Raw genomic sequence first — 26,610 nt, 5'->3', positions numbered from 1 at the left:
TTTTCAAAAGGAGCAAAATACACATGCTAATTGTAAAATTACATATATTAGAGAAATTAATATAAAAATAAAATCTCAATAGATTTTATTGTTAAAAAAGAAAATGACTAAAAAAATAGCAACGAAGGAGACAAGAATATATGATGGGGAAAAGACAGTCTCTTCAACAAGTGGTGCTGGGAAAACTGGACAGCAACATGCAAAAGAATGAAATTGAACCACTTTCTTACACCAAACACAAAAATAAACTCAAAATGGATTAAAGACCAAAATGTGACGGCTGAAGCCATAAAACTCCTAGAGGAAAAAAAAAAAACACAGGCACTAATCTTTTGGACATCAACCTTAGCAACATCTTTCTAGATATTTCTTCTCAGACAAGGGAAACAAAGGCAAAAATAAACTATTGAGACTACTCCAAAATAAAAAGCTTTTGCACAACAAAGACAGCAACAACAACAACAACAAAAACCATGAACAAAATGACAGTGCAACCTACTGAATGGGAGAAGATATTTGCAAATGATATATATATATATATCTCCATCCAATAAGGGGTTAATATTCCCAAATGTATAAAGAACTTATACAACTCAACGCCCAAACCCACAAATAATCCTTTTTTTACCCACAAATAATCCTATTAAAATGGGCATAGGACCTGAATAGACATTTTTCCAAAGAAAAAATGCAGCTGACCAAAAGACACATGAAAAGATGCTCAACACCACCCGTCATCAGGGAAATGCAAATCAAAACCACAATGAGCTAATCACCTTACACCTGTCAGAATGGCTAGACTCAAAAACATAAGAAATAATGAGTGTTGGTGAGGATGTGGAGAAAAAGGAACCCTTGTGCACTATTAGTGGGAATGCAAATTGGGGCAGCCAGTGCGGAAAACGGTATGAAGGTTCCTCAAAAAATTAAAAACAGAAATACCATATGATCCAGTAATTCACTACTGAGTAGCTACATAAAGAAAATGAAAATACTAATTTGAAAAGATATATGCACTGTGTTTATTACAGCATTATTTACGACAGCCAAGAATTGGAAGCAACCTAAGTATCCACTGATAGATGAATGGATAAAGAAGTCATATATATAAAGGAGTATTACTCAGTCATAAGAAAGAATGGATAAAGATGAATAATAGATGAATGGATAAAGAAGTCATATATATACATATACATATATATGTCATATATATACATATATATATGTATATATAAAGGAATATTACTCAGTCATAAGAAAGAATGAGAAATTGCCACATGCAACAACATTGATGGACCTAGAGGGTATTATGCCAACTTAAAGTCAAAGAAAGATAAATACCTTACAATTGCACTTATATGTGGAATTTAAGAAACAAATGAACAAAAAAAAGACAAAAACCAGATTCTCAAATACAGAGAACAGTTGTGGAGAGGAATGGGGGATTCATGAAATAGATAAAGGAGATTAAGAGTACACTTACTGTGATGAGCACTGAGTAATGTATAGAATTGTTGAGATATTACACACATGAAACTCATATAGCACTGTGTGTTAATTATACTTCAATTAAAAAAAGAGCCACTTCTCTGCTGCTATTCTGCTTTCCAGTGGTAACGTCTCCTAGATTTTTACCTCCTTTTTACAGTTGACCGTTGAACAATGCAGAGGTTAGGGACACCGACCCGTGTAGTCAGAAATCCACATGTAATTTTTGACTCCCCCCAAACTTAACTAGTAATAGCCTACTGTTGAGCAGAAGCCTTACTGATAACATATTTTGTGTATGTGTTATATTCAGTATTCTTATAATGAAAAATAAGCTAGAGAAAATAAAATGTTATTAAGAAAATCACAAGGAAGAGAAAATACATATACAGTACTGTACTGTATTTATATTAATCCCCTGCCATGTATAAGTGGACCTGTGTGGTTGTTCACTGGTCAGTTGTATATGGAGGGGAGAGGAAATACAGTTGGTTCTGTTACCATGCTTGTTTTCAAAACCAGAACTTGTACCATGTGCTTGATGTTAAGGAACAATTTGAACATTGCGTGGATTTTGTGTTTGCTTATGCCATTCATCTGAGAAACACTAGCTGAACACAGAAAACTGTATCCACTTAAACTGTATAGTATAGGAAATACTTAGAAAGCATACATGTCAACTGGCTAGTGGCTACCTCAGTTCTCCACTGTGTTATGAGCCATGTCCATCTACTCAGAATACTGCGGCTCTCTTTCAGATTTCAGATAACCCTCCTTCCACTACTTCATGAAAAAGCAGAAGCTGCAACCCGTCTGATGCCCACTTCCACAGGCAAACTTAAAATTTTTTTCAAACTAACCTGCCATATTTATTTTAGCACATAGGTGTTTCTTAACCATTTAACATGTGTAAGATGGTCTATAGTTTGTATTAGCTTTCTATTCTTCTTACGTGTCTTGTTGTTGTTCCTGAGTCTGGCTCCCTAACCCCAACTTCCCCATAAGCCCTGTAGTTTTATTGTGCAATTTTGTATAGTGTGGTGATTTTTCGGAATGCATGTCACATGTTAGTAGAATTGACTATAATAATAGAATCTCAAGATCAAGAGAATCTCGGAAGTTGATTCTATCTTTAAGCTTTAGACTTGGTAAAAATCCTCTTACTAAAACACCTTGTATACTTTTCCCTTCCTAATGTAAGCGTTTCCTGATCAACAGGCAGTTCCAAGAGGATAGGGACAGGGTCTGCCCTGTTCTTTTTTTTTTTTTCCTTCTTTCTTTAATTTGTTTTGACCTTTTTAATTTAAACTCAGCTAGCCAACATATAGCACATCATTAGTTTCAGATGTAGTGTTCAATGATTCATCAGTTGCATATAGCACCCAGTGCTCTTTTTGTTCCTACAATCCTAATACAGTGCCTGATACATGGTAGGTGCTCAATTACAATTTGAAATATTATTCTATGCAGATGTAAGTACTTGCATATTCATTTAGATAATTCACCTGTTTCTTTTGACTTAGCAACCAGAGTGATTCCTGAAGCTGTGCTTTAAATATTACATATTATTATTGTGAAAATTTTTAAAGTAGTTGATTGAAACTTGAGGTAGAAATGTTCGTGTACTGACACTTCAATCTGCAGCCAATATTTATAGTAGGATTTAGAGTGAATGTGGTAATTCAGTGGTACTGCTGTCATTGTTTCTAATTTCAAGAAACTGTAAATCCTGTGAATACTTTCTTAAAAATTCATGAATTCATTATATATAGTTTGAGAAATTCAGAAAACGTAGAGTGGCAAGTTATTGTCTTAAATTCAGATAAAAGATAAAACTTGGAGAAATAACATAAATGATCTCAGTCTTTCATAGCGATGAGATAATTGAAGCACTTGACTCAAACTTTAGCAGCTATGAGAGAGACGAGTCTTCTCCTTTAGCTATTCTTAGAGACTGTCACTTCCTTGGTCTATTATTCTTTTGCTTTCTGGTTTCTCTTGAATCTTTTTCTGTGTTATTTAGTATTTTCCAGTTCCATATTCCTTAAATAAAGACGTTTATGGTAAGAAGATCTGTGGTACTTCCTCAAAAGAATTGAGTTGATGAGTTTAGAAACTATGATAATTATTTTTGCCTTACCTATTTAGTGTATAAAAGATTTTTCTTGTTTTAACATTAGTCTCTGAACTTCGCAATGTTGGTTACAGGGCTCAAATTCTCCCACTGTGCAACTTTTCTCAAACTTATAGTCTGTTTTTTCAAAAAAATTTTATTTGCAAGAGAGAGAGAGATGTGGGGGGGGAGGAAGAAAGAGCATACTAATCGGGGTGGGGAGGGGCAGAGGGAGAGGGAGAAGCAGACTCCCAGCTGAGCAGGGAGCCCAACACTGTGCGGGGCTTGATCCCAGGACCCCAGGATCACGACCTGAGCTGAAAGCAGACGCTTAATATTAAACTGAGCCACCCAGGCGCCCCCTCAAAATTATAGTCTTAATTTAATTTTCCATTGAGGTATTTTAATAGGGGATGATCTTGATTAACCTCCCTCTCCCATAAAACCTATGGAACTAGATAATTCTTTATATTAGTCAAAAGATACTCTGAAATGCTCTCTATCTGTATTATAGACCCAAACAAAATAATTGCAGAGTTAAAAATTTTACTTGTATAATATTTTATTTTGATGTAATTTCAAACCTATAGAAAATTTGCTGGAATGCAAGAAACTCCCATATACCCTTTACCTACATTCAGTAATTGTGTACATTTTGCCCCATTTGCTTTATCATATTTTATCTACTTTCCTATGCGTAGTTTTTTCTTGAATCATTTGAGAATAAGTTGGAAACATCATATCCCTATGTCCCTAATTAGTTCTGTGTGAATGTCCTAAGAATAAGAACATTCTCTTTTGTAATCTTAGGAAAATTTATCAAAATCAGGAAATTTAATGTTGAGATGATTCTGTTATCTAATCCATAATCCATGTTCTAGTTTTGTCAGTTGTCCCAATAATATCCTTTATAGCTATTTTTTTTCTCAGTTCAGGATCTAATCCAAAATCATGCATTGCTTTTAATAGTCTCTTTTTAGTCCCCTTCGAATTACAACAGTTTCATAGCTTTTCTTGACCTTGACATTTTTGAAGCAAGGACAATTATTTTGTAGAATTTTAATTTGAGGTTATCTGATATTTCTTATGGTTAGATTAGATTTAGGTTGTGTAGTTTTGCAGAATAATACACAAGTATGTATCCTTCACAGTTCAACATATTGGGGGGCACATGGTGTTAGTTCTAATATTAGTATATATTTATATATTCATTCATCCATCCATCCATTTATTCTCTTCGATGTGTTTACGCCTTTCTTCAAGCCTAAACTACACAGAAAGTAGTTTCAGAATCAGTAACCTGTAACACTGGCTAAGCAAACCTATTAACTAAAAGTTCAGTATTGCTTACAATTTTTAAGGTAAAATTTAATTATGGAAAAATGCATAAATCTTTTTTAAAAAATAATTTATTTTAAGGGGGAGACAGAGCCTGCATGTGTACAAGTGGGAGGAGGGGCAGAGGCAGAGGGAGGGAGAGAATTTCAAGCGGACTCCATACTGAGTATGGAGCCCGATGTGGGCTCGATCTCACAACCCTGAGATCATGACCTGAGCCAAAATCAAGAGTCAGATGCTTAACCAACTGAGCCACCAGGTGCCCCCCAAAATGCATAAATCTTAAGTGAATACTTGGATGGGTTTTTATAATTTTATAAACCCATATTCCTATCTCTATCAAGACTTAGAAAGTTTTCATCACCCCAAAAAGCTTCCTGGTGCTCCTTTCCTGTTAATAGTATCCTCCACCACTGACCACTGCTTTTTCAACTTTTTTTCCATTATAGATTAATTTATCCTGTTTTATAACTCTATAGAAATGGAATCTTACAGTATGTACTCTTTTGTGTCCAGTTCCTTTTGGTATCATAATATCTGGGATCTTCATCTACATTGTTTTTTGTTGTTGTTGTTAATAGTTCATTCTTTTTCTGGCCGAGTAGTAAGTACATCATTGTATGAAAATACCACAGTTTGTTTATCCATTCTACTGTGATGGGCATTTGGGTTGTTTCCAGTTTGTGGCTTTCTAAATAAAGCTGCTGTGAACATTGAAATACAAGTATGTATATTTTCATTTCTCTTGAGTAAATGCCTGTGAGTGGAACTACAGGGTCATAGGGTAGATGTAGGTTTACCTTTATAAAGAAAATGTCAAATTTGCCTCATAGTAATTGAACCATTTTATGTTCCTATTACCAGTTATGAGTTTTCTTGTTGCTCCACATCTTCACCAACACCTGTGTTCTGAGCCCTTTAAATGTTAGCCATGCTATTGGGTGTGATATCTCATTATAGCTTTAATTTGTATTTCTCTAATTACTAATGAGGTTGAGTGCTTTTTCATATGCTTATTGACCATTTATATAGCTTTCTTTGTGAAGGGTTTGTTCAACTCTTTTTGACTATTTTTTTTGACTATTTTAAATATTTGGTTTCTTTTTTTACTCATTAGCTGTAGTTCTTTATATATTGTCGTCAGATTGTGAGATGTTTGTATTGCGAATATTTTCTCCCATTTTATGACTTGCTTACTGATTTTCTTAATATGTCTTGTACTAACAGAAGCTTTTGATTTTTGTGCATTTATATTTATTCATGTTTTCCTATCACAGTTACTGCTTTTTTATGTTCTAAGAAATCTTTGTCTTCCCTCAGTTTGCAAATATGTTCTCCTATGGTTTATTTTTTAAGCTTTACAGTTTAACATGTTACCTTTAGGTTTATTTTCATCACAGATTAAATTTTGTAGATGGTGTGATATGCCATTAATAGAGATTAGAGCTCAATGTTTATTGTTTCTCTCTGTGCAAAGTCAGATTTCTGAGGTTTTTTTTGTTTGTTTTGAGGTTTTTTTTTGTTTTTGCTTTTTTTTTTATAACGAGAAAATTTTACATCTGTAAGACACTCTACTTTGATATGTTTTTGGGAAAGCCAAGTACTTCAACATTTCTTTAATACAGACATATAAATTTCAAGCCTATATAAACAAACAAAAATGGGATTATTGTCTTATGATAATGGAAATAACTAGAATATTTTAATATGTTTAAAAGAATAGATAAGGTACTAAATTTCCTATTTCTGCAGTAGCAGGACTTAGTGTGAGAACGGTTTTTCATTGGACACGTTCTGCAACTACATGAATAGGTTTTTAGTTTTCCAGATAAAATTATTTTTTCTACAACTTGCAGAGTGATTTGATTACCACGTTATATCTCTTTTATTGGTGGCCTAAAGTCTGTCAGGCTTTCCATTTGAAACCCCTGTTTTCAGGAGTTTATGAGCAGACATTTGAAAAAAAAATTAACCAGCCAAAAACTTGGCATTCATAATCTTGGTTCACTATAAGGTACTTGCTTTAACAAAATTTTGAATAGTCAGCTCTTTTTTTAAAGTTGTAAGCAGCACAAAGAAGAGTAAAGGAATTTCTTTGTTTAAACAGATAGGGAATATATTTCCAGACAACTTATCCCAACTAGATTTATAAAGCAAACTTTCCCCTTCTAGAAATCATCTAAATATGTATGTTCCTGTGTTCCGGTTCCCACAAGATATTGCCTCAAGACTTTGCTTTTCCTTTGCTGTAGTTCATAGCAAATATCTTCTGTCCCTGTTCTCTTTTCTGTCCATTTATGCTTTTAAAATTCTCCCTAGTATATTTTATTTTTTAAAATGGCTTTAAATTTTGGCATTCTTTTGCTCATTTTTCCTCCTCCTTGTAGTGCCTCCTTGAACAAAACAGTATATGACTTTACCTATTGGTTGAAAAACAGCATTAGTTTTGAAAGAAGTTGTGGTATAAATAGCAGTGATTCTCTTGAAATTAAATTTCTGAAATATAGACTTTAAAAACTATTCTGAAGAGTTGTCACTTAAAGGGCAGGCTTTTAGGCAAGTTTTCTTTCTTCTTCCGTAAAGTGTGCATGTCAGCTTGAGTACTTTCACAATCTGTTTTTAACCTACTATCATTTGCATGGTGAACACTTAACTGCTATTGGTCCATAAAGGTGTTTGTGGGTTTTTTGTCGCTTTTATTTCACTTCTTATTTTCTTTAAAATCATTTCCTGAAAACTTAGTACAGAAATGTAACCTACAGCAGGAAGAAAGATGATCTTCTGGAAATCTTTACTTTTGCTGCACTCTGAAGATATTTGCTTCAGGCAAGAGATTTTTGGGTGCTGCTGAAATTTCGGAGATCTGGGAAAATGGGGTAATAACATGACACCAGCTCTTAAGCAGCAACATCTGCTGTGGTTCAAAGCCACACAAAGAAAGCTGCTTAAGCAGTTGAATATTTTGGACTGCACGGACAAGTGTGGTTCGACTGCAAAGACTGCAGAGTAGAGGAAACTTAAAGTTTTAGAGAAGTTGTTAAAAAATGGAGTCGTGGAAGATGAGCATCTTTAAGAGACAGACATCACCTTGTCCTCCAAGCTATCGAAGATCTTTGTCAGAACCTGCATATGCAAATTCGGAGATAGGAACAAGCTTAAAGAGCTATCCATGGCGTGGTCCAGTGAGAAGCAAGAAGAAGAAAAATGAACGTGCAGTTTCCAATCTAGGAAAGCCACTGGGTGCTTATCGGTGGCAAACACATCCCAGCTTTAGGTGGAAAGGGGGCAAAAGGGAGAGCTTGGAGACTAATAAAGAAGACTTGGATGAACCGCAACAAAAGGTCCTGCCAAAGATGGTTGGCAGTAATGCTTCTTCCTCTGCTAACGAGGTCCATGGAACATCAACAGAGAAGCTGAACTTGGTCAACACCCGGTCACTTCGGGTTCCATTCACCAGATCTATTTCAGAGCCAGAACCCCGCTGCAATATCAGATTTGTTAGACCGTGGTCAACTTCAGGGAGGTCAGAGGAGTCTGAGCAGCAGGGATATTTCATCCGTGGCATTTTCTCTACTCTTTCCAGTGGCTTCTCCAGGATGCTGAGTCTAAAAGGAGAATCAACCAATGAGCCAGTAAGAGAAGGTATATTGTGATGAATAAGGGGAGAAAAAAGGGATGGCTCAATTTCAATTACTATTGGAATTTTAATTATTTGTGTTTTCAATAAGATAAACCATTCTGTTTGCTCATTATAAAACAAATTTATTTAATTTGTATAATTTTTAACGAGTGATAAACACTACTTCAGAAATCCTCTTTCAATGAATGGTAGTAAATAATAGTAAGAATAGATTTGGTTAAATATAAGGAATTTTTATATCATATGCTATACTCTTGAATTCTACTTTGGAGCCTGTGTAAAAGGGTTTGTTTTGCTTTGTTTTTTAACCCTTATTTATCTCCACTGATACACTTTTGCAAGTTAAATGAGATTTAGAGGAAAAATAATCAATTTCTTCATGAGAAAGTTGAGAATTAAACAGAATTTGTATTATTACCTTTTCATAAGAACTAACAAACATTGTTAGAACTATTTAGAACAGAATTGTATTGATAGCTTTTAATTGGTTGGAATTTGATTTGCTTATGTCATAAAAATACACAATTTGAATATGGAAGCAAGAGATGCAAATCTTGAGTTTGTTCAGATGACAGTATAGAAGCTGGTGCTTGATTCATTTCAGACAAAAGAATCATCTGTTTTTTTTAAACCTCATTTAGGACTTGTTTAAAATTTAAAAATGTTTTATATTGATGCTAGCATTATTAAATCCAAAAAAAGAACTCTTAAAGTTTTATGTGATTGCCTTGGAAATGATTGACCTTATCTGCTGAACTATTTCAGTTATGTGTTACGACCCATGTTTGTTTGTTTGTTGTTTTTGGAAACCTCAGCACTGAAACTCTGATAATATCTCCATTCAGTTGAGGTCATTTTTGGACAAGCTCTTGCTATTAGAATACTTTAGCTTATCTTTACTGTAAGGTTGACCACATCACGAAAATTTAAACTCTTTAGAAAATTATGAGGGAGTTGTTGAAGAGTTTTGTTGTTGGAGTATAGTTTTGTTTCTTTTAAAATGAAGAATGCGAAAGAGTGACATATCACTGAAAAGTATATGTGTGTTAGTAATTCAGTATTCCTCGTAAATCTTGTCCTCCCTAGATTTTCTTTTGCTCAGTAAGTTTTAATACTATTAAATTTATCCATTTACTTCTTACCCTTGGGTTATAAATAATTACCAAGAGTAAAATATTTTTGATGTACCTGTGTTAACATTCTGTTGAAATTTTTGGAAGACCAGGTTGTTGGATTTCCTTGGATGTGTGCTTCCTTGTCAGGTGATGACAGGATGATGTAAAGGAGTGTTAAAGGAAATTAAGAGTTTGAAATAAATTCTTAGGATCAGTGTCTTTCAATAGTTAATATGTGTGCATTTGATAAAAGAAAGCTATAGGGTGTTGGGGGTTTAGGGTGGGGTTGTGTGTGTGTGTGTGTGTGTGTGTGTGTGTGTGTGCGTAAAGATTTAGGGCTTTCGTAGTTAACTTTCAGTTTCTAGTAAATTTGCCAAGCTGTTGACTGCCTAGTATGTGTGATGTGCTCAAAGATTGTGTCCCTTACTTTTTATACATTTATGGTTTACTTAAGGAGATACAAAATATTCTGTATTTATTATATTCCTAATATATTTCCTAATATTCTTTATCGCTTATAATCATAGAATAATCATACATGTGGAAGCATAAACAGTTTAAGGTGCTATTAAAAGTGATTTCAAGTCCAATAATTAAAGAACAGTACACAGTATTTTTTCCAGTCAGATCAGTAATTTTTATTAAACAAATACTGTGATATCCCCTAAGCGCTTCACCAATGAAGATTCAAGCTCTTAAAACTGAAATGTGCTATTTAATACAAAGATTGGAGCTCATTGTTATCTGGAGATCTTTTCTCTTTGGGCAATAGCTTGTATTCAGCAGAGAGTCCAGGTCCGTGGTTTTCTAACCTCCTGCAGGTATGAACCTTTCTGCATTTCTTTTTTTTTTTTTTAAATAATAATTTTTATTATGTTACGTTAGTCACCATACAGTATATCCTTAGTTTTTGATGTAATGTTCCATGATTCATTATTTGCGTATAACACCCAGTGCACCATGCAATATGTGCCCTTCTTAATGCCCATCACCGGTCTATCCCAGTCCCCCACCCCTCTCCACTCTGAAGCCCTCAGTTTGTTTCCCAGAGTCCATAGTCTCTAATGGTTCCTTCCCTCTTCTGTTTACCCCCCCCCGTCATTCTTCCCTTCCTTCTCCTACCGATCTTCCTGCTATTTCTTATGTTCCACAAATGAGTGAAACCATATGATAATTGTCTCTCTCTGCTTGACTTATTTCACTTAGCATAATCTCCTCCAGTCCCGTCCATGTTGCTGCAAATGTTGGGTAATCGTTCTTTCTGATGGCTGAGTATATATGGACCATTGTATATATGGACCACATCTTCTTAATCCAGTCATCTGTTGAAGGGCATCTCGGCTCCTTCCACAATTTAGCTATTGTGGACAATGCTGCTATGAACATTGGGGTGCATATGGCCCTTCTCTTCACTACATCTGTATCTTTGGGGTAAATACCCAGTAGTGCAATTGCTGGATCACAGGGTAGCTCTATTTTTAACTTTATTGCGGGACCTCCACACTGTTTTCCATAGTGGCTATACCAAGTTGCATTCCCACCAACGGTGTAAGAGGGATCCCCTCTCTCCACATACTCTCCAACATTTGTTGTTTCTTGCCTTGCCTTGTCAATTTTTGCCATTCCAACTGGCGTAAGGTGGTATCTCAATGTGGTTTTGATTTGAATTTCCCTGATGGCTAATGATTTTGAACATTTTTTCATGTGTCTGTTAGCCATTTGTATGTCTTCATTGGAAAAGTGTCTGTTCATATCTTCTGCCCATTTTTTGATTTGATTATTTGTTTCCCGTGTATTGAGTTTGAGAAGTCTGCATTTCTCCTTCCCCACAAGAGAAGGAATACTTAGCATTTGTTCAATATATATTAGATCTTGTTTCTGTTAAGAAAATGAACTTATATTGATAGAGTTTTTTTTTAAAAATGAGGAGAAAGAGGATACCTGATTGTTGAGTGTTATAATTAACAAATGTAAGTATGTAGAAATGTTTTAGTCTTAAATTCTGTGCACCTACACTTGTTCTGAGCATGTGTATGTTCCTGAGCATAAGCAGGTTTCTTGTGCCATTGCTGACCATAATTACCCTCATGCTTAAAGCAGTGTAATATATCATGCTCAGGGTCCCTAACCAATTTAAGAGGGAGAAGCTCAAAGGCTTCACTATTCATGTTCAACCCTCCAGTTGTGCAATATATATTCCTTTATCTGATGTAGATCAGATATTATATAGGTCAAATGATACAATATAAAAAATATAACTTGTACCTTTTATGGCTAAAAGTAATTCCAGCTTCTTTGGGCCCATGTCTAAGCACTGAGTCAACATGTTTGCAGTAGTGGAAATAAATTGAAACACCCAGGAAGAGAGGAGTAACCATAAGCCCATCATAGCATATCAAATCAACAAAATATCATAGGGCCTACTAGTTGCCACTTACTATGTGAAACTTAGAAAAAATGTGTAAACATGCATGGAATGTAAACTCTAAATTACTAGGAGGCAGTTTCATTCCTAAATTATTTTTCTTCCTCTGTCAGTAGGTAGGGATAGAAATGAAAGCTTGAAAGAAAGAAAGAAAGAAAGAAAGAAAGAAAGAAAGAAAGAAAGAAAGAAAGAAAGAAAAGGAAAGGAAATTAAATATACCCCATGTAGTTCTCTTTCTGATTATAGTTTATGTCTGGTTAAGCTGACATTATTTATAATGTCATAGTAATAATATTCTCTCCCCAGTGTTAATTATGTTTTTAAAGACCCCTCACTTGGGAATTAGAAGACTATTTTTTTCTAGATAGTTTTCTTTCAATATGCTTATTCAATTTTTAACCAGTTTTTCATTAAAAAATCCTATTGGAAAGGACCTCATACCTAAATTCATCAACTGTTTATTGTGTTCCTAAGACACTAGTTCTGGGAATATAGCACATTATTTTATTAAGTAACTAGTAGCTTCCTCATTTATTCTAGGAAATCATTAACCAAATTAGAAAAAATAAAAGTACTGTAAGTTCATAAGATGTGCATCTAATAAATAGTGGTAAGGATTAGTTAGTATAAGAACTTATATAGTGCCTCAGATCTCTATAATTGGGCCTTCTTTTTAACTCTTCATTATAAATTAAAAGAGATGTCTGCAAAGTACAGAGAAATATGTTCCTTTCTGCCATTTCTCATAAGAATCACTGCATTTCAGGGATGCCTGGGTCTCTCAGTCAGTTAAGCGTCTGCTTTTGGCTCAGGGCATGATCCCAGGGTCATGGGATAGAGTTCTGCATCTGGCTCCTTGCTCAGCGGGAAGCCTGCTTCTCCCTCTGCCTGCCTCTTTCCCTGCTGTGTGCTCACTCTCTCTTTCTCTCTCTGAAAAATAAATAAATAAAATATTTTAACCTTGCTAGGATATTAGCTATTAATATTTGCTATTAATATTAGCTATTTATATCTGCAGTATTAAAATTTGCATATTATATATTAATATGTACCAAATTATTCTTTTCTGCATGACTTCAGCATATGTTTAAAATATTCTGAGTGTCTCTATATTTAAAAATGTTTCCTGGAATTTCTCTTATTTCACAGATTTTTCTATTTCTGTAAGCAATAAGATTTTTCCCCTGCAAAATCAAACTTTTCTCCAATTATAAAAGCAAAAAATCACTGTATAAATTTTTTCAGAAAAAATATAAGGAAGACCATTAAAACAGGTCATAATCCTTAGTAACAAAGTAAGGATTTTAATTTTAATTAAGTAATTAAAATTTCTAATTTTATTTTCGGGTACCAAACAGGTCGATGATAGTTATATAATATACTGCTTAGTCCTTATGTTGGAGTTAGATCAAGGTTAAATTTGGCTCTTCTTCCTTTTAGCTGTGAAGTAGACATAACCTAATTCTGTTTTCTTTATAAAAAAAAGAGCTGTCCCCAAGTGTCCTTCAGCAGATGAATGGATGAAGAAAATGTGGTATATATATCCAATGGAATATTACTCAGCCATAAAGAGAATGAAATCTTGCATGTGCAGCAACATGGATGGAGCTAGACAGTATAATGCTAAGTAAAATAATTCAGAGAAAGACAAATACCATATGATTTCACTCATATGTGGAATTTAAGAAACAAACGAGGAAAGGGGGAAAAAAGGAGAGAGAGACAAATCAAGAAACAGACTCTTAACTATTGAGAACAAACTGGTGATTACCAAAGGGGAGGTGGGGGTGGGGGTGGGGGAATGGGTGAAATAGGTGATGGGGATTAAAGAGTATACTTAATCATGATGAGCACTGAGTAATGTATAGAATTGTTGAATCACTGTATTTTACAGCTGAAACTAATATAACATTGCATGTTAACTATACTGGAATAAAAATTAAAAGCTTAACAAAAGAAAATAGAGCTGTCATATAGATGCTATGGAGTTGTAACAAGGATTAAATGAGATAGTATGTGTCAAGTGCTTTGCGAAACTAATAGTGGGACCCCAATTTTTAGGGGCACCTGGATGACTCAGTCGGTTAAGCGTCTGACTTTGGCTCAGATCATGATCTCAGGATCCTGAGATTGAGCCCTGGCTCAGCAGGGAGTCTGCTTGTCCCTCTCTCTCTGCCCCTCACCCGTTCATCCTCGCTATCTCTCTCTCTCTCTCAAATAAATAAACAAAATCCTTAAAAAAATAGTATAACGTAAAAATAAAACCATCTGTTCATGAGGATATCCTGGAATCTTCTTGGAGTGGACTTAAGAAATGTTTCAATCTTAACTGTACATTTATAAATAATTTTTTTCAAGATTTATTTATTTGAGACAGCAAAATAGCAGGTGGGAAGGGAGAGAGAAAAATCTCAAGCAGACTCCCTGTTGAGCATGGAGTCCGAGGTGGGGCTCAATCTCATGACCTGGAGATCATGACTGTAGCTGAAATCAAGTCAGACGAGACTGAGCCACTGGATGCCCCATTTATTTATTTATTTATTTATTTATTTATTTATTTATTTATTTTCTTTCTCTTTCTTTCTTTCTTTCTTTCTCCTTTTCTCTTTCTCTTTCTCTTTCTTTTTTAAGATTTTATTTCTAAGTAAGACTTGAACTCACAACCACGAGATCAAGAGTTGCATACTCTGGGGCGCCTGAGTGGCGCAGTCGTTAAGCGCCTGCCTTCCGCTCAGGGCGTGATCCCAGCGTTCTGGAATCGAGCCCCACATCAGGCTCCTCCACTAGGAGCCTGCTTCTTCCTCTCCCACTCCCCCTGCTTGTGTTCCCTCTCTCGCTGGCTGTCTCTGTCAAATAAATAAAATCTTAAAAAAAAAAAAAAAAAGTTGCATACTCTACCGAGTAAGCCAGCCAGGCACCCCTAAAATCATTTCTTAAGATAGCCAGTTTTGTCTAAGTGATATTTTCTAAATGTGTTCTTAAATTCTGGGAGTACTTAATTTTGGCTTCTTATTTACTAACTGCTTAGTCAGTGGAAGAACCATTGCTTTTTTTTTTTTTTTTTTTTTTACAATATGTAGACTTCCCACCCAAGAGCTCTGTGTGTGTATGTACACTTCCATTTGTTCCTGACTTCTGTAATTTTTCCATCAGGATTTTGAAAATGTTTTTAATAAAAGGAAATTATCTGTCACATATTTTATACTTGTGATTGAACTCTGTTTTTATTGCAGACTTTACAGTTAATTTTAAAGATGATAAAGTATGTTGATTTTTGTACTGAACTCTAGTTTATTACTGATTATTTATCTGATATTTAAAATCAGCATCCCTTATTTTAGAAGCAGAATATTTTACAGGAAAGAAGATCAGTCTTTGGGGACATGAAGACCTGTTTCCAAACTCTTTGTATGTCATCAATAATAGTACTACAATAAATATCAATAAAAAATATAGGCTCAGGTCATGATCTCATTTTTCTTATCAAAAAATATTACTAATTACTGTAGTACTACAAATAAGTAGGCAAATGGATGAGTTAATTCATTTAAAAATCAGACCCATTAATAACAATGGGTTGGAATGAAGAATGATAATTAAAACAATTAAAAATATTTTTAAATTCTGGCTCTGCCCCTTATTAGTAATGTGACCTTGGGCAAATTACTTTATCTCTCAGAGGCTCAGTTTCCTCATTTGTAAGATGAAGTAGTATATCCTTTGTAGGTTATTGGGAGGATTAAATGAAATGGGCTATGTTAAGTCTATAGCAGAGTGCTTGTCAAGTAGTAAGAGCTCAATGCAAGTTAATTCTCAGTGATGTATGGGAGCCAGCTTGCAGAAGCCTATTTATTAATGTGTATCTAGTCTTAATTACCATGTAGTGACATTGTATTGATATCTTCAAATTAACCATGGTGGGGCTATTAATACCTTAGAAATATTACAAATCAAAAGGTGGTGATGGTTGTGGGTCCTAGTGTTTCAGAAGTGGTAGCTATTAAATTTTTAGCCACATACCACTGGTAACACCTATTTTTATTTAAGTCTTTAGAGTTAATAACCAGTATTACAAAAAATATGATTTTGACTCTGGATTTAAATATACTTCCCACATTAAGAGATTTTATATTTAGTATTTTAGAGTATCAAAGTTGAATAGTGAGTTGTATTAAATTGGCATATATTGAGACGTATTTTTTTTATCATTCTTTTTCCTATTACTTTACTAGCATTGAAATGTCTGGGATAACCTATGTATGGTGGACAATTATTTTAAGGTGTTTTTGCTGAGGTATGCTAGCACTTTTGGTTAAGATCATTTTTTGTTTAAACAGTTTTGTTTTGGTAAATTACCTGAAAACTACGTTCCTACCTCTCAGATTACACAGTAATTTTTTTGGATCCTATTATCAAGTGCTTTTGAGATCAAAACTGTGTATTGCTTTTTTAGCCCATTGCATAAAATATAATCGTCTTCTAAATTTTAGAATGTAAATGACGCTTTAGAAATGATCTCTAGTGGGGGCGCCTGGGTAGTTCAGTCAGTTGAACATCTGGCTCTTGGTCTCAGCTCAGGACTTGATCACAGGGTAGTAAGTTCAGGCCCCGTGTTAGGCTCTGCGCTGGGCTTGGAGCCTACTGGGGGGGGGGGAGAAAAAAATTATCTCTAGTGAATTCATTCATGGTGCTTTTATTATTTAGCAATTTTACTTTGAAATGATTTAAATTTTTGCAGTCACTATTACTGATAACTTTTTCTGCTGCTTATTTCATTTTGGTACTTTATGTTTTTAAAATTATTTTCACCTGGAGTTTTAGTTTATGTGCTAAGTAAAATGACCTCCAATGTTAACAGAGTGAATAATTATTTTTGCCTCATACTTAAGTAAATCCAACTAACATAAAAATTCAAGCTAATTATTAGGTATAATTGATTTAAAAAAAATCTTACTTTTATTTTTAGTTTACTTCCCTCATTGAATTTGTACCAAAGGTTCCAGTGAAGCTATTCTTGAAAGTAAAATTTTCTTGTTCTTTTTGTCTCATGCTTAAATGATCAGATTTCACTCTTTCCATGTGGTTTTGCAATTTCTGAGCAATCTGACAAATAAAATGAAAAAAATATGTGCTCTATGTGCGAAGACTTTCCTTAACAAATAACTGGCTAGCTTGACTTTTTTTAGCCAAAACAAAGTTATTTAACTTATATTCACCAAGTCATTAAGTTGAGAAATAAATATATAAGAGAGCCCAATATCCTAAGTAATAAAATTTCTTAGCCAATTTATTTATTTATCTGAAATATCCTAGTCCATTTCCTAAAAAAGATTTTTTAGCCGTTATCCAATGTTCTGGCTTCCAGTATCTTTTTTCATGCTAAATTTCTGGAAATTTGAGTTGTTGAGCCTTTTATTACCAAACCCTGAGATAACCAGAAGACATTCTTTGTTGAGATACTAGGTTATTGAGATACAACATTTTTTGTTGAGAAACAAAGGAGCCAGTCCATTGTGGTCAATGGTAGTTAATGGTGACATCAACCACAGAGTAGTTTTTCTGGACTATGCCTAATAATCTTGAGTGCTGAGCCACCTCTAACCTAGGATAGAATTTATTTCTTCATAGGTAAGTAATCTGGTGGTTCACTTAGGGGCATGATGCCATAAACTTGTACCTGTCTCTCAGTGTTAGAGTTTGCTATTAATCTCAGTTTCCAAAATCAGAGATTCTAATGTTAGGGCCTAGCCTAAAAACCAGTAGAATTCTCAGTTAACCATTCTAAAACTTGCTTTGTCATCCAAGAAATATTTTTTGATGTGTGTCGCAACTAGATCATTTTTTTACTCCTCAGGCCTTTAAAAGTGAATAGTTCCTTGGTTTTCTGGTAAAGTCTTAAGAAGCAAAAAGCAAACAACAATAATAACAAAACAGAAAGGATTTGGTTTTGGTTTTAAATATTATGATTAATAATTTATTTCACTGGCTGAAACTTTATGGTGTGATTTATACCAAATAGTAGGTGTCTCTGGCATTTACCTTAGAGCAAAAATTTCTTAATGTAACTGGATATGGATCTTTAGTGCTGACTCCCCCCTTTTTCTTTCATCACTAGCAAACAAGGGTGATACAGAATGAACGTAGCCCATCATCCGTGTTCTCATAGTTTACAACATGGTGAGGAGGTGGATATGTAAAAGATAAATAACACAAATCATCTCTGACAGCATGTCATTTGAACTAGGTTTGGATTAATAAAAGTCCCCCAAGTTAAGGAAAGGAATTAGGGGTATTCTACACAGGGAACAATGTGAGTGTCAGGAGTGCAGTTAGGGAATGGTGAGAAGTTCACAAAGTAAAAAACGTAGAGCATGGGAATGTGAGTAGATGTGACTACAAAGGAAACTGAGTTAGTGTTTAAAGAGTTCTTTGCCGAATACCAAGCTAAGGCTTTTGGATTTCAAAGGTAACAGAAATTTTAAAGTAGGAGATAAGTTTCATTTTTTGGAGGACAATTTTACGTTAGCATGGGTGATGGACTGATGATGGAGAGATAAATTGTGTCAGAGTTTAAGTAAGACATAATAGAAGCCTAAATTAAAGAAGTGTCAAAAATAAATGGGGGTAGAAATTCTAGTAAAAAGGCATTTCTGAGGTGGATGGATAGAATTTCTAGAATAATGCAGAAGGCCAAATAGGGATCAGTAATAACAAGGTTTATAGATTTGGAAAATGGTAACATTTTTAACTGAATTTGAGAATAAAGAAGTAGAGCAAGTTCAAAGGGGGAGACAGTGAACATGTGTTTAGTAATTTCTATATGCTTGGTTTTTCAACCTCTGAGTATTTTATATGCATTTATCTGGTTTACTCCTCTGAATAATCCTGTGAGGTAGTTGGAAGGAATCTCCTTTTAAAAGTAGGAAATTAGAGAATCAGAAAGGTTTAGTTACTTCTCTAAGACTGCCCAACTAGTAAGTGGTAGGTCCCAGGTCTCTCTGACTTCAAGCCCCTGTTCTTACCTCTCCATTTTATGGCCTTCTGAGCATATGATGTCTGAGAAGTTTTCAGGAACCTGGGAGCATCTGCCCATTGAGCACTTAGGAATAATGGGGCAGCAGTTTAAGAGCAGAGGTCGGTTTCCATATGAAGATGTACATTTGGGAATCATGAGCACATGAATGCTGAAGCCACAGGAGTGGATAAAGTCACTCAGACAGGGCTTGTGGGGATAGTGAGAGTGTCAAGGCTAGCACCCTGACCTTGGCACATCTGGCCATCTTATTTGAGGCTAACCAGAGTCTATTAGCAGAGCCACTCAACTTTTATGATTATAGATAAGGAGTTTACCCACTGTGGTGGCACGCTTACTATTCTTTCTTTTATACACACACACACACACACACACACACACACACACCCCTACCTTATTTATTTTTATTTAACAGCTTTATTGAGATATAATTTACATACCATACAATTTATTCACTTAAAGTATACAGCGCAACTGAACTTTTCAATTGTGGTAACATATACATACCATAAAATTTAGCATTTTAATCTTTGTAAGTGTAGAGTTTCAGTAGAATTAAGTACATTCACATTTCTGTACAACTATCACTATCATCCATCTCGGAGTATTTCATTTTCCCAAATTGAAACTCTGTATCTGTTATGCGGTAACTCTCCTTTCTTCTCTCTCCCCAGCCGCTGGTAACCAGTGTACTTCCTGTCTGTATGAATTTGACTACTCTAGGTATCTCATGTATGTGGTAGAATCACGACTCTTTTCCTTTTCTACAATTTAACTGTTTTTAGTATATTCACAGAGTTGTGTAACCACACTGCAATAAATTTTATAACATGAAAAGGAAACTGTATTTATTAGCAGTCACTTTCCAGTTGCGCACCACCCTGTCCCACCCATAGGTAACCACTAATGTGCTTTCTGTCTCTATAGATATGTCTGTAGATTTCATATAATGGAATCCTATACTATGTGGCCTTTTGCGTGTCGCCTCTTATTAGTGCAGTGTTTTCAGCGTTCATCTATGTTATAGCGTCGGTCAAGCACTTCATTTCCTTTTATGGCCAAATAATATTCTATTATATGAATATAACACATTTTGTTTATATATTCATCAGTTGGTAGACATTGGCTTATTTTACTTTTTGGCTATTATGAATTATACTGCTATGAACATTCATAAACAAGGTTTTACATGGACTTATGTATCATTTCTCTTTGGTATTTACCCTTGTATTTTGTAAAGGATCTATCCTGCATCCAGTATAAGGATGTGGTGTTTTGAGACTTTTAGTCATATTCATTTTTCCATTTGTTATCTAAACATGTTACAGTCTTGTTATTTGATTTGTATTTTATATCTGTGTTCATTTAATAAATATTTGTGTAAGATAGTTATAAGATTGTAGTCTTAATTTGAATACTTTGAGTAATTAACAATTTCCTACACCTGTGTTTTTAGTTCATCGTGATCTAGTGTTTCCCACTGGTAGCTTGATTAATGAACATGGCAATTTGTCTTCATTGCGAGGACGATTGCCATATTTTTATCTGCCTGAGGCAGTTTTTAGTCAATTTCTCACACTCAAGGCTGGTATATCTTTGTGAGGAAGCAAAGAGAAGAGTAAGATGAGTAATGACTCTGAATCTATGATTATGAAACCTTATCCATATGAGTATACAGGTTCTTAGTGACTGAGCTTGAGTCAGTAAACCACAGGCATTTTTTCCTGCCATTCTCATGTGAATTTTCTCATTGAGATATCCTTAGTTTGTCTCTTAATTTCCAATATATGGATTTGATGATGATTATTTATTCACTTGCTTTTACAAAACAGAAATCCTGTGTTCTGTCCATTTTTTAAAAAGATATTGTCACCAAAATGTCAAAATAGTTTGAGGCTTTAAGGGATACCAATACAATTATAACTTAGCACAGTATATAACCATAACCTTGGCCAAAATAAAGGGTATTTTGAATGCTATGTGTGTGGTTTGTTGTTCTGAGGAAAAGTGGTATCTGGTGGTTAGAACATATGAGTTGCTGTCAGCATTTGTGGGTTTATTCCCAGATCTAAGCTTTTTTAAAAGAGAGGCAGAGCCTATGCCTGGTTTAGTACAGTATGTTATGTACTATAGATGTACAGTAAATACTAGTGATGATTTTATACTACTGACAGAATAATATACAACAAATTACTGACAATAAATGTAAAATAATGATCACTGGTCATGGGTATTTAGTGATTCTGTTCTTCAAACTTTCTTTGAGAAAGGCATGATTAACATTCCCAAGTAATAGTGATGGTATTTTAAGCAACTTATAATGAACATTTTTTTTTATTCAAAGTGTTTAGACATTGCTCTCTATCCAAGGGACTACTGAAAACTCTACCTAATGGAATTCATCCATGTCACAGAACTTGCCAGAATCTTAGAGTAAGGACATTTTTAAGATTGTATGATGATTCTAATGTGTGGAGACTAGGCATTGATAGTCTAGTATTAATGTTTTATTTACCTCCAACCTCTTGACAGCATCCCAAGCCAGGAGTTTTAAGCAATAAGCCTTCTTGTAATATTACTGGCCCTTGAGTTGGGTGGAGGTGTTCTGCCTTTAAAATAAGGTGATAAAGGTCCCTTTCTAGTTTATTAAAAACGGATTAATGGCATTTAAAAGTTGTTTTCAATTTAAAAATTTTAAAATATTTCTTAACATTTTGGTACCTGGCTATGTCTATAATAAAATCTAAAGTATTTAAATGAATTCAAGTTTACAGATTTGATTATTTTATATTTAACAGTGACTTGTTGAATTGCTTTTTGGCCTGTGAATTAACTTCAGGGCATGGCTTTTCTTTTTTGTTTTTTTTTTCTTCTTCCAACTTTTTATTCAAATTCTGATTAACATAGAGTGTAATACTAGTTTCACATGTAGCATTTACTGATTCACCACTTACATACACCACTCAGTGCTCATCCCAACATGTAGGACATGGCTTTTCAAAGTATTTTATGAATACCTGTAGTCTACAGTGAACAGAGGTTGGTTGCTAGTAGAAATCATGGTTGTAGCTGGTTTATTAATCCTCTCTAGTCTTTATTCCAATTTATTGGATCAACAGTTATGCTTCAGATATTGCTGTTAGTCTCTAATTTGAATAATGCTTTCATGTTCCTATCCTCTGTAGAATTCTAAATGTATCATTTTGTTCAGCCAAAGGGAACTTAATATTTTCTTCTGAATCCCATTCCTTCTGAAGCCTAGTGTTCATTACATAAACAATGAGGAATGTTCATTGAAACTCTATTAATAGGGCCATTTTTGTTATTTTTTTTTAGTATATGTGCTGCCGAAGCGAGCACCATTTTTGTTATTTTTAATCAGTTTTCTTTGTCAGCATTAGATTACTTCGAATATTAGATGCAAAAGGACCTTTTATCCAAGAGTAAATAGTATCGGAAAAATACCACTTAAAATAAATAATTTAAGGCAGTTGCCAGAATTTCATACTAAATAATGTATATGTGTGTGCATAGGGGGGAGGTAGTGGATGATTGAGAATTTATCTTGAAAAAGTATGAAGTGGGAATTTATGGAAATTTTTTATTTTAAACAAAATTTGGGTTATAATTGCAATTGCAATTATGCACTCATTATTAAAATAAACCAAGAACTAGAAGTGAAATTTTGTTTGGAATATTTTTTCTGAACAAAAGTGTGCAATTGCAGTATGACATCCTTCTTCACATTTTACTTTCCCTGTGCAATTATTTTATTACTGTATATATGTGTGTGTATGTGTATATACAACAAAATCATTAGAAGAATCTATTAGTTCTTTCAAGTCTCCTTTTTAAAATTTATATGTATTTCAGTTTATTGGAAAACTAAGCCCTTGTGTTATATTCTATTGCTACATTGTTTTAACAACACAGTTTTAAAATAAAAGTGTAAGACATGAAGCATAAGGTAGAATTCTGGGGAAAGAATAGTTTATAATTTATAAATAAAATGAAATAGGTTGAAGTTATAAATATATCTGAATATTTAGATTTTGATAATCATGCTTCCTTGTGGAGTTCTATATTTTTAGTATGTATATATCCTAAATGAGTATTATTAATGTAAATTGTGTCTGCACTTGGGGTAAAATACAGAGTGCTGAGTAACTGTATTAAAGAATGAAATGCTCTCTATCTATAGATATCAAAAGATCTCTGAGCTATGTTACAAACAAAGCAACAGAAGTACTGCATATTTTGGCGGTTCTTTTTAGTTTTTAGACCCCTTCACATGTGTTATTTGATAATAAGTACATTGTAGAGAAAGTAGTAACTTTATTTTACGGGAAGAAACACTTTGTATTTGGGGATAAATACATTTCCTGAAGGAAGTTCTTTCCCCTTTTAAGGCAGCTTTGGATTTGGAAATGAGAAATGGAAGACCCTGAGAGTTAGACCTGAATCTTCTGCCAATCTACTATCTCTATTTTTCTGTCTTTATTTTATTTTATTTTATTTATTTATTTTTTTAAGATTTTATTTATTTATGTGACAGAGATAGAGACAGCCAGCGAGAGAGGGAACACAAGCAGGGGGAGTGGGAGAGGAAGAAGCAGGCTCATAGCGGAGGAGCCTGATGTGGGACTCGATCCCATAACGCCGGGATCACGCCCTGAGCCGAAGGCTGACGCTTAACTGCTGTGCCACCCAGGCGCCCCTTCTGTCTTTATTTTAACTAGAATAAGTTGAACCTTGATCATGGTTAAGATTCAATAACTTTTACTGAATACCTTCCCTTCCTCTGCCAGAGATAGACCAAGGATTACAATGAGGAAGGTGATCAAAGGATGGCAAGCAACCTACCAATATCAGTGCAGTATCTTGGATGACTTTATTTACTTTTCATATGGCTAACTGTTAAATGCAGATGGTACTAGTACAGATGAATTGTGCCTCCCTCCCCAAACACATATGCGTATGCAGAGAAGTACATGTAGAGGCTGTAGTTGCACCGCTTAGTCTGTAAAATCCTTTCCGAGTGAAGATTCTGTGTTCTCTTGCTGTGGTGTTTACCTCAAGCTGTCTCCTCAGTTCACTTGGTCACTCCCTCAGGGAGCACTATCCAGAGCACCAGGATTGAGAACTGACTTATTTCAACCATAAGTTTGTTTCTTGATTGGCTCACAGTGTTTTTGAGTGTATTACTTTGTATAGATTTCTTAGTGATCGCTTGAGATCTATTACAATATTCATCTGTCACATCACACTTCACTGGTGTCAACATTTTACCACTCTGAGTGAGTGAAGTATGGAAACCTTTTCTTCCATCTAGGTCCCTTTACCCTTCCCACTTTAAAATATCATTGCCTTGAGTATCAGATGGTATAGTAATTTTTGCTACTATCAAAAAATATTTATAAAGCTCATGAGAAAGATAGACTTATGTGCTCATATTTCTGCTCTTTCCAGTATTTTTTCTTCCTTCCTGATTCTCTAAAATTCCTCTGTCATTGTCTTTCTGTTAGAAGAACTCTGCTCTGTCATTCTTTAAGGGTATATCTGTTGGTAAAAAGCTTTTTTTTTTCCTTCGTCTGAGAATGTTTTTATTTTCCCTTCATTTCTGAAGGGTAGTTTTACCAGGTACAGAATTTACAGTTGACAGTTTTTTTCTTTCAGCACTTGAAAAATGTTGTCCCACTTCTGTCAGGCCTCTGTGGTTTCAGATGAGAAATCCACTGGAATTTGAACTGGTGTTCCCCAGTAGGTAGTATCTCTCTGTTTGCTTTCAAGATTTATTCTTTGTCTAGTTCTCAGAAGTTTAATTATGATATGTCTTATCATGGATTTCTTTGGGTCTGCCCTATCTGGGTTTGCTCAGATTTTTGAAGGGTAGGCTTATTTCTTTCACTAACCCTTTTGGGAGGACTTCAGCCATGACTTTTTTCAAACACTCTTTTATCCCTGTTCTATTTCTCCTATCCTGGGATCCCAGTGATACCGATGTTTGATCTTTTAATATTGTCCTGCAGGTCTTTGTTTTTTTGAACTTTATTATTTTTTCAAGCTGTTTTATCTCTGGAGCTCATACTTAGTAAATTCTGTTGATCTGTCCTCAAGTTTGCTGAATCTGTCTTCTGTCATCTCCATTCTACTGTTGTGCTATTCCAATGAGCTTTTTATCAATGTCATTTTATTTTTCAGTTCTATTATTTATATATGGTTCTTTTTTGTAACTTCTATTTCTTTGTTGTGATTTTCTATTTTCTTAATTTGTTCCAAGAGAATTTCCAGTTGATTGTGAAGCACTTTATGATGGCTGCTTTAAATTCCTTCTCAGTTTAAACATCTGATTCATATCAGTTGATTGTCACATTCAAGTTGTAATATTCCTATTTTCTGGTATAATACAGAATTTTTTTTATTGAATCTTGAATACTTAGCTATTGTGTTAGGAAACTCTGGGTCCTATTTAAATCTTTTATTTTATTAAAAAATTTTTAGGGGCGCCTGGGTGGCTCAGTCATTAAGCGTCTGCCTTCGGCTCAGGGCGTGATCCCGGAGTCCTGGGATCGAGCCCCATGTCAGGCTTCTCTACTGAGAGCCTGCTTCTTCCTCTCACACTCCCCTGCTTGTGTTCCCTCTCTCTCTCGCTTGCTGTCTCTCTCTGTCAAATAAATAAATAAAATCTTTAATAAAAAAATTTTTTTTAAATCTTTTATTTTAGCAGGCAGTCACACTATTTAGGTTAGCATATATCTACAGGCTTTCTGTTAAACGGTATGGTTCCATTGACAATTTAAATTTCAGATCCATTTCAATACTGTTTGGTCTCCTTGGTTTATCTGGGCCTCCTAATAGTCCTAATAGTCCCTGCTGGTGTTAGGTGAGGGATCGAAATGAGCTTCCCCAGAATAAGCCATCTGTTTGTCTAGGAGGGAGAAAGTTATCTCCAGCCCATGGGGACAGAGCGGCTTTCGAGGCTGGGCTGCTGTGGCAGTATTCCACTGCCTGTGGGAGATGGAGAACAGTTCCCAGACTGGGTCCATGTTGTGGTGGGACACTCTCTCCAGTGCCCCACTTAGCTACCTAATGTGTCTCAGTGGGGGAGGGGAGTGTTTTCTTTTGGCTGCTCAGTTTGCACTCCCTATCACTATGCCCTCACCAGTGCTGTTAGGCTTGCCTATAGTGTTGTCGAAAGGAATGAGCCCTACGTGGGCTGCTTTCTGGGCCGCTTTCTGTTGCTAGTTTGGGGCAAGGCCTGGGTCATCTTCTCTTGAAGAAGGGTTATAAGATGTCCTGCCACTGTGTTCCTCCAGTCCTAGGGCCCTCAGCATGTCAGCCTTATTTCCATTTACAGAGGTTGTTTTTGTTTTTTAAAGATTATTTGATTTTATTTATTTGACAGAGAGAGAGAGAGAGAGAACACAAGCAGAGAGGGAGGGAGATGCAGGCTCCCCA

General features: G+C 34.8%; 1 protein-coding gene across 8 annotated transcripts in view; it reads left to right on the top strand.

Moving 5' to 3' along the window:
- The window catches only part of RASAL2 (RAS protein activator like 2), a 339,913-nt gene that overhangs the window by 105,241 nt on the left and 208,062 nt on the right, over positions 1-26,610 (top strand). For 4 of the 8 annotated variants that reach the window (XM_087858630.1, XM_045811302.2, XM_045811301.2 and 1 more), the window contains exon 1: positions 3,832-8,581. The exons of the other annotated variants lie outside the window; for them this stretch is intronic. In XM_087858630.1, the coding sequence (XP_087714756.1) occupies positions 7,984-8,581 (598 nt within the window). In that variant the 5' untranslated portion in view covers positions 3,832-7,983. Of the gene's footprint in view, positions 1-3,831; positions 8,582-26,610 lie in introns of those variants that run through there. 8 annotated transcript variants of the gene reach the window in all.

Source organism: Ursus americanus, chromosome 2 (assembly GCF_024610735.1).
Source record: "Ursus americanus isolate L20-20 chromosome 2, mUrsAme1.1.p, whole genome shotgun sequence".
In the NCBI taxonomy this organism is placed as follows: Eukaryota; Metazoa; Chordata; class Mammalia; order Carnivora; family Ursidae; genus Ursus; species Ursus americanus.
The sequence above is the reverse complement of the archived record's forward strand: the minus strand, read 5'-3'. Positions and strand labels throughout refer to the sequence as shown.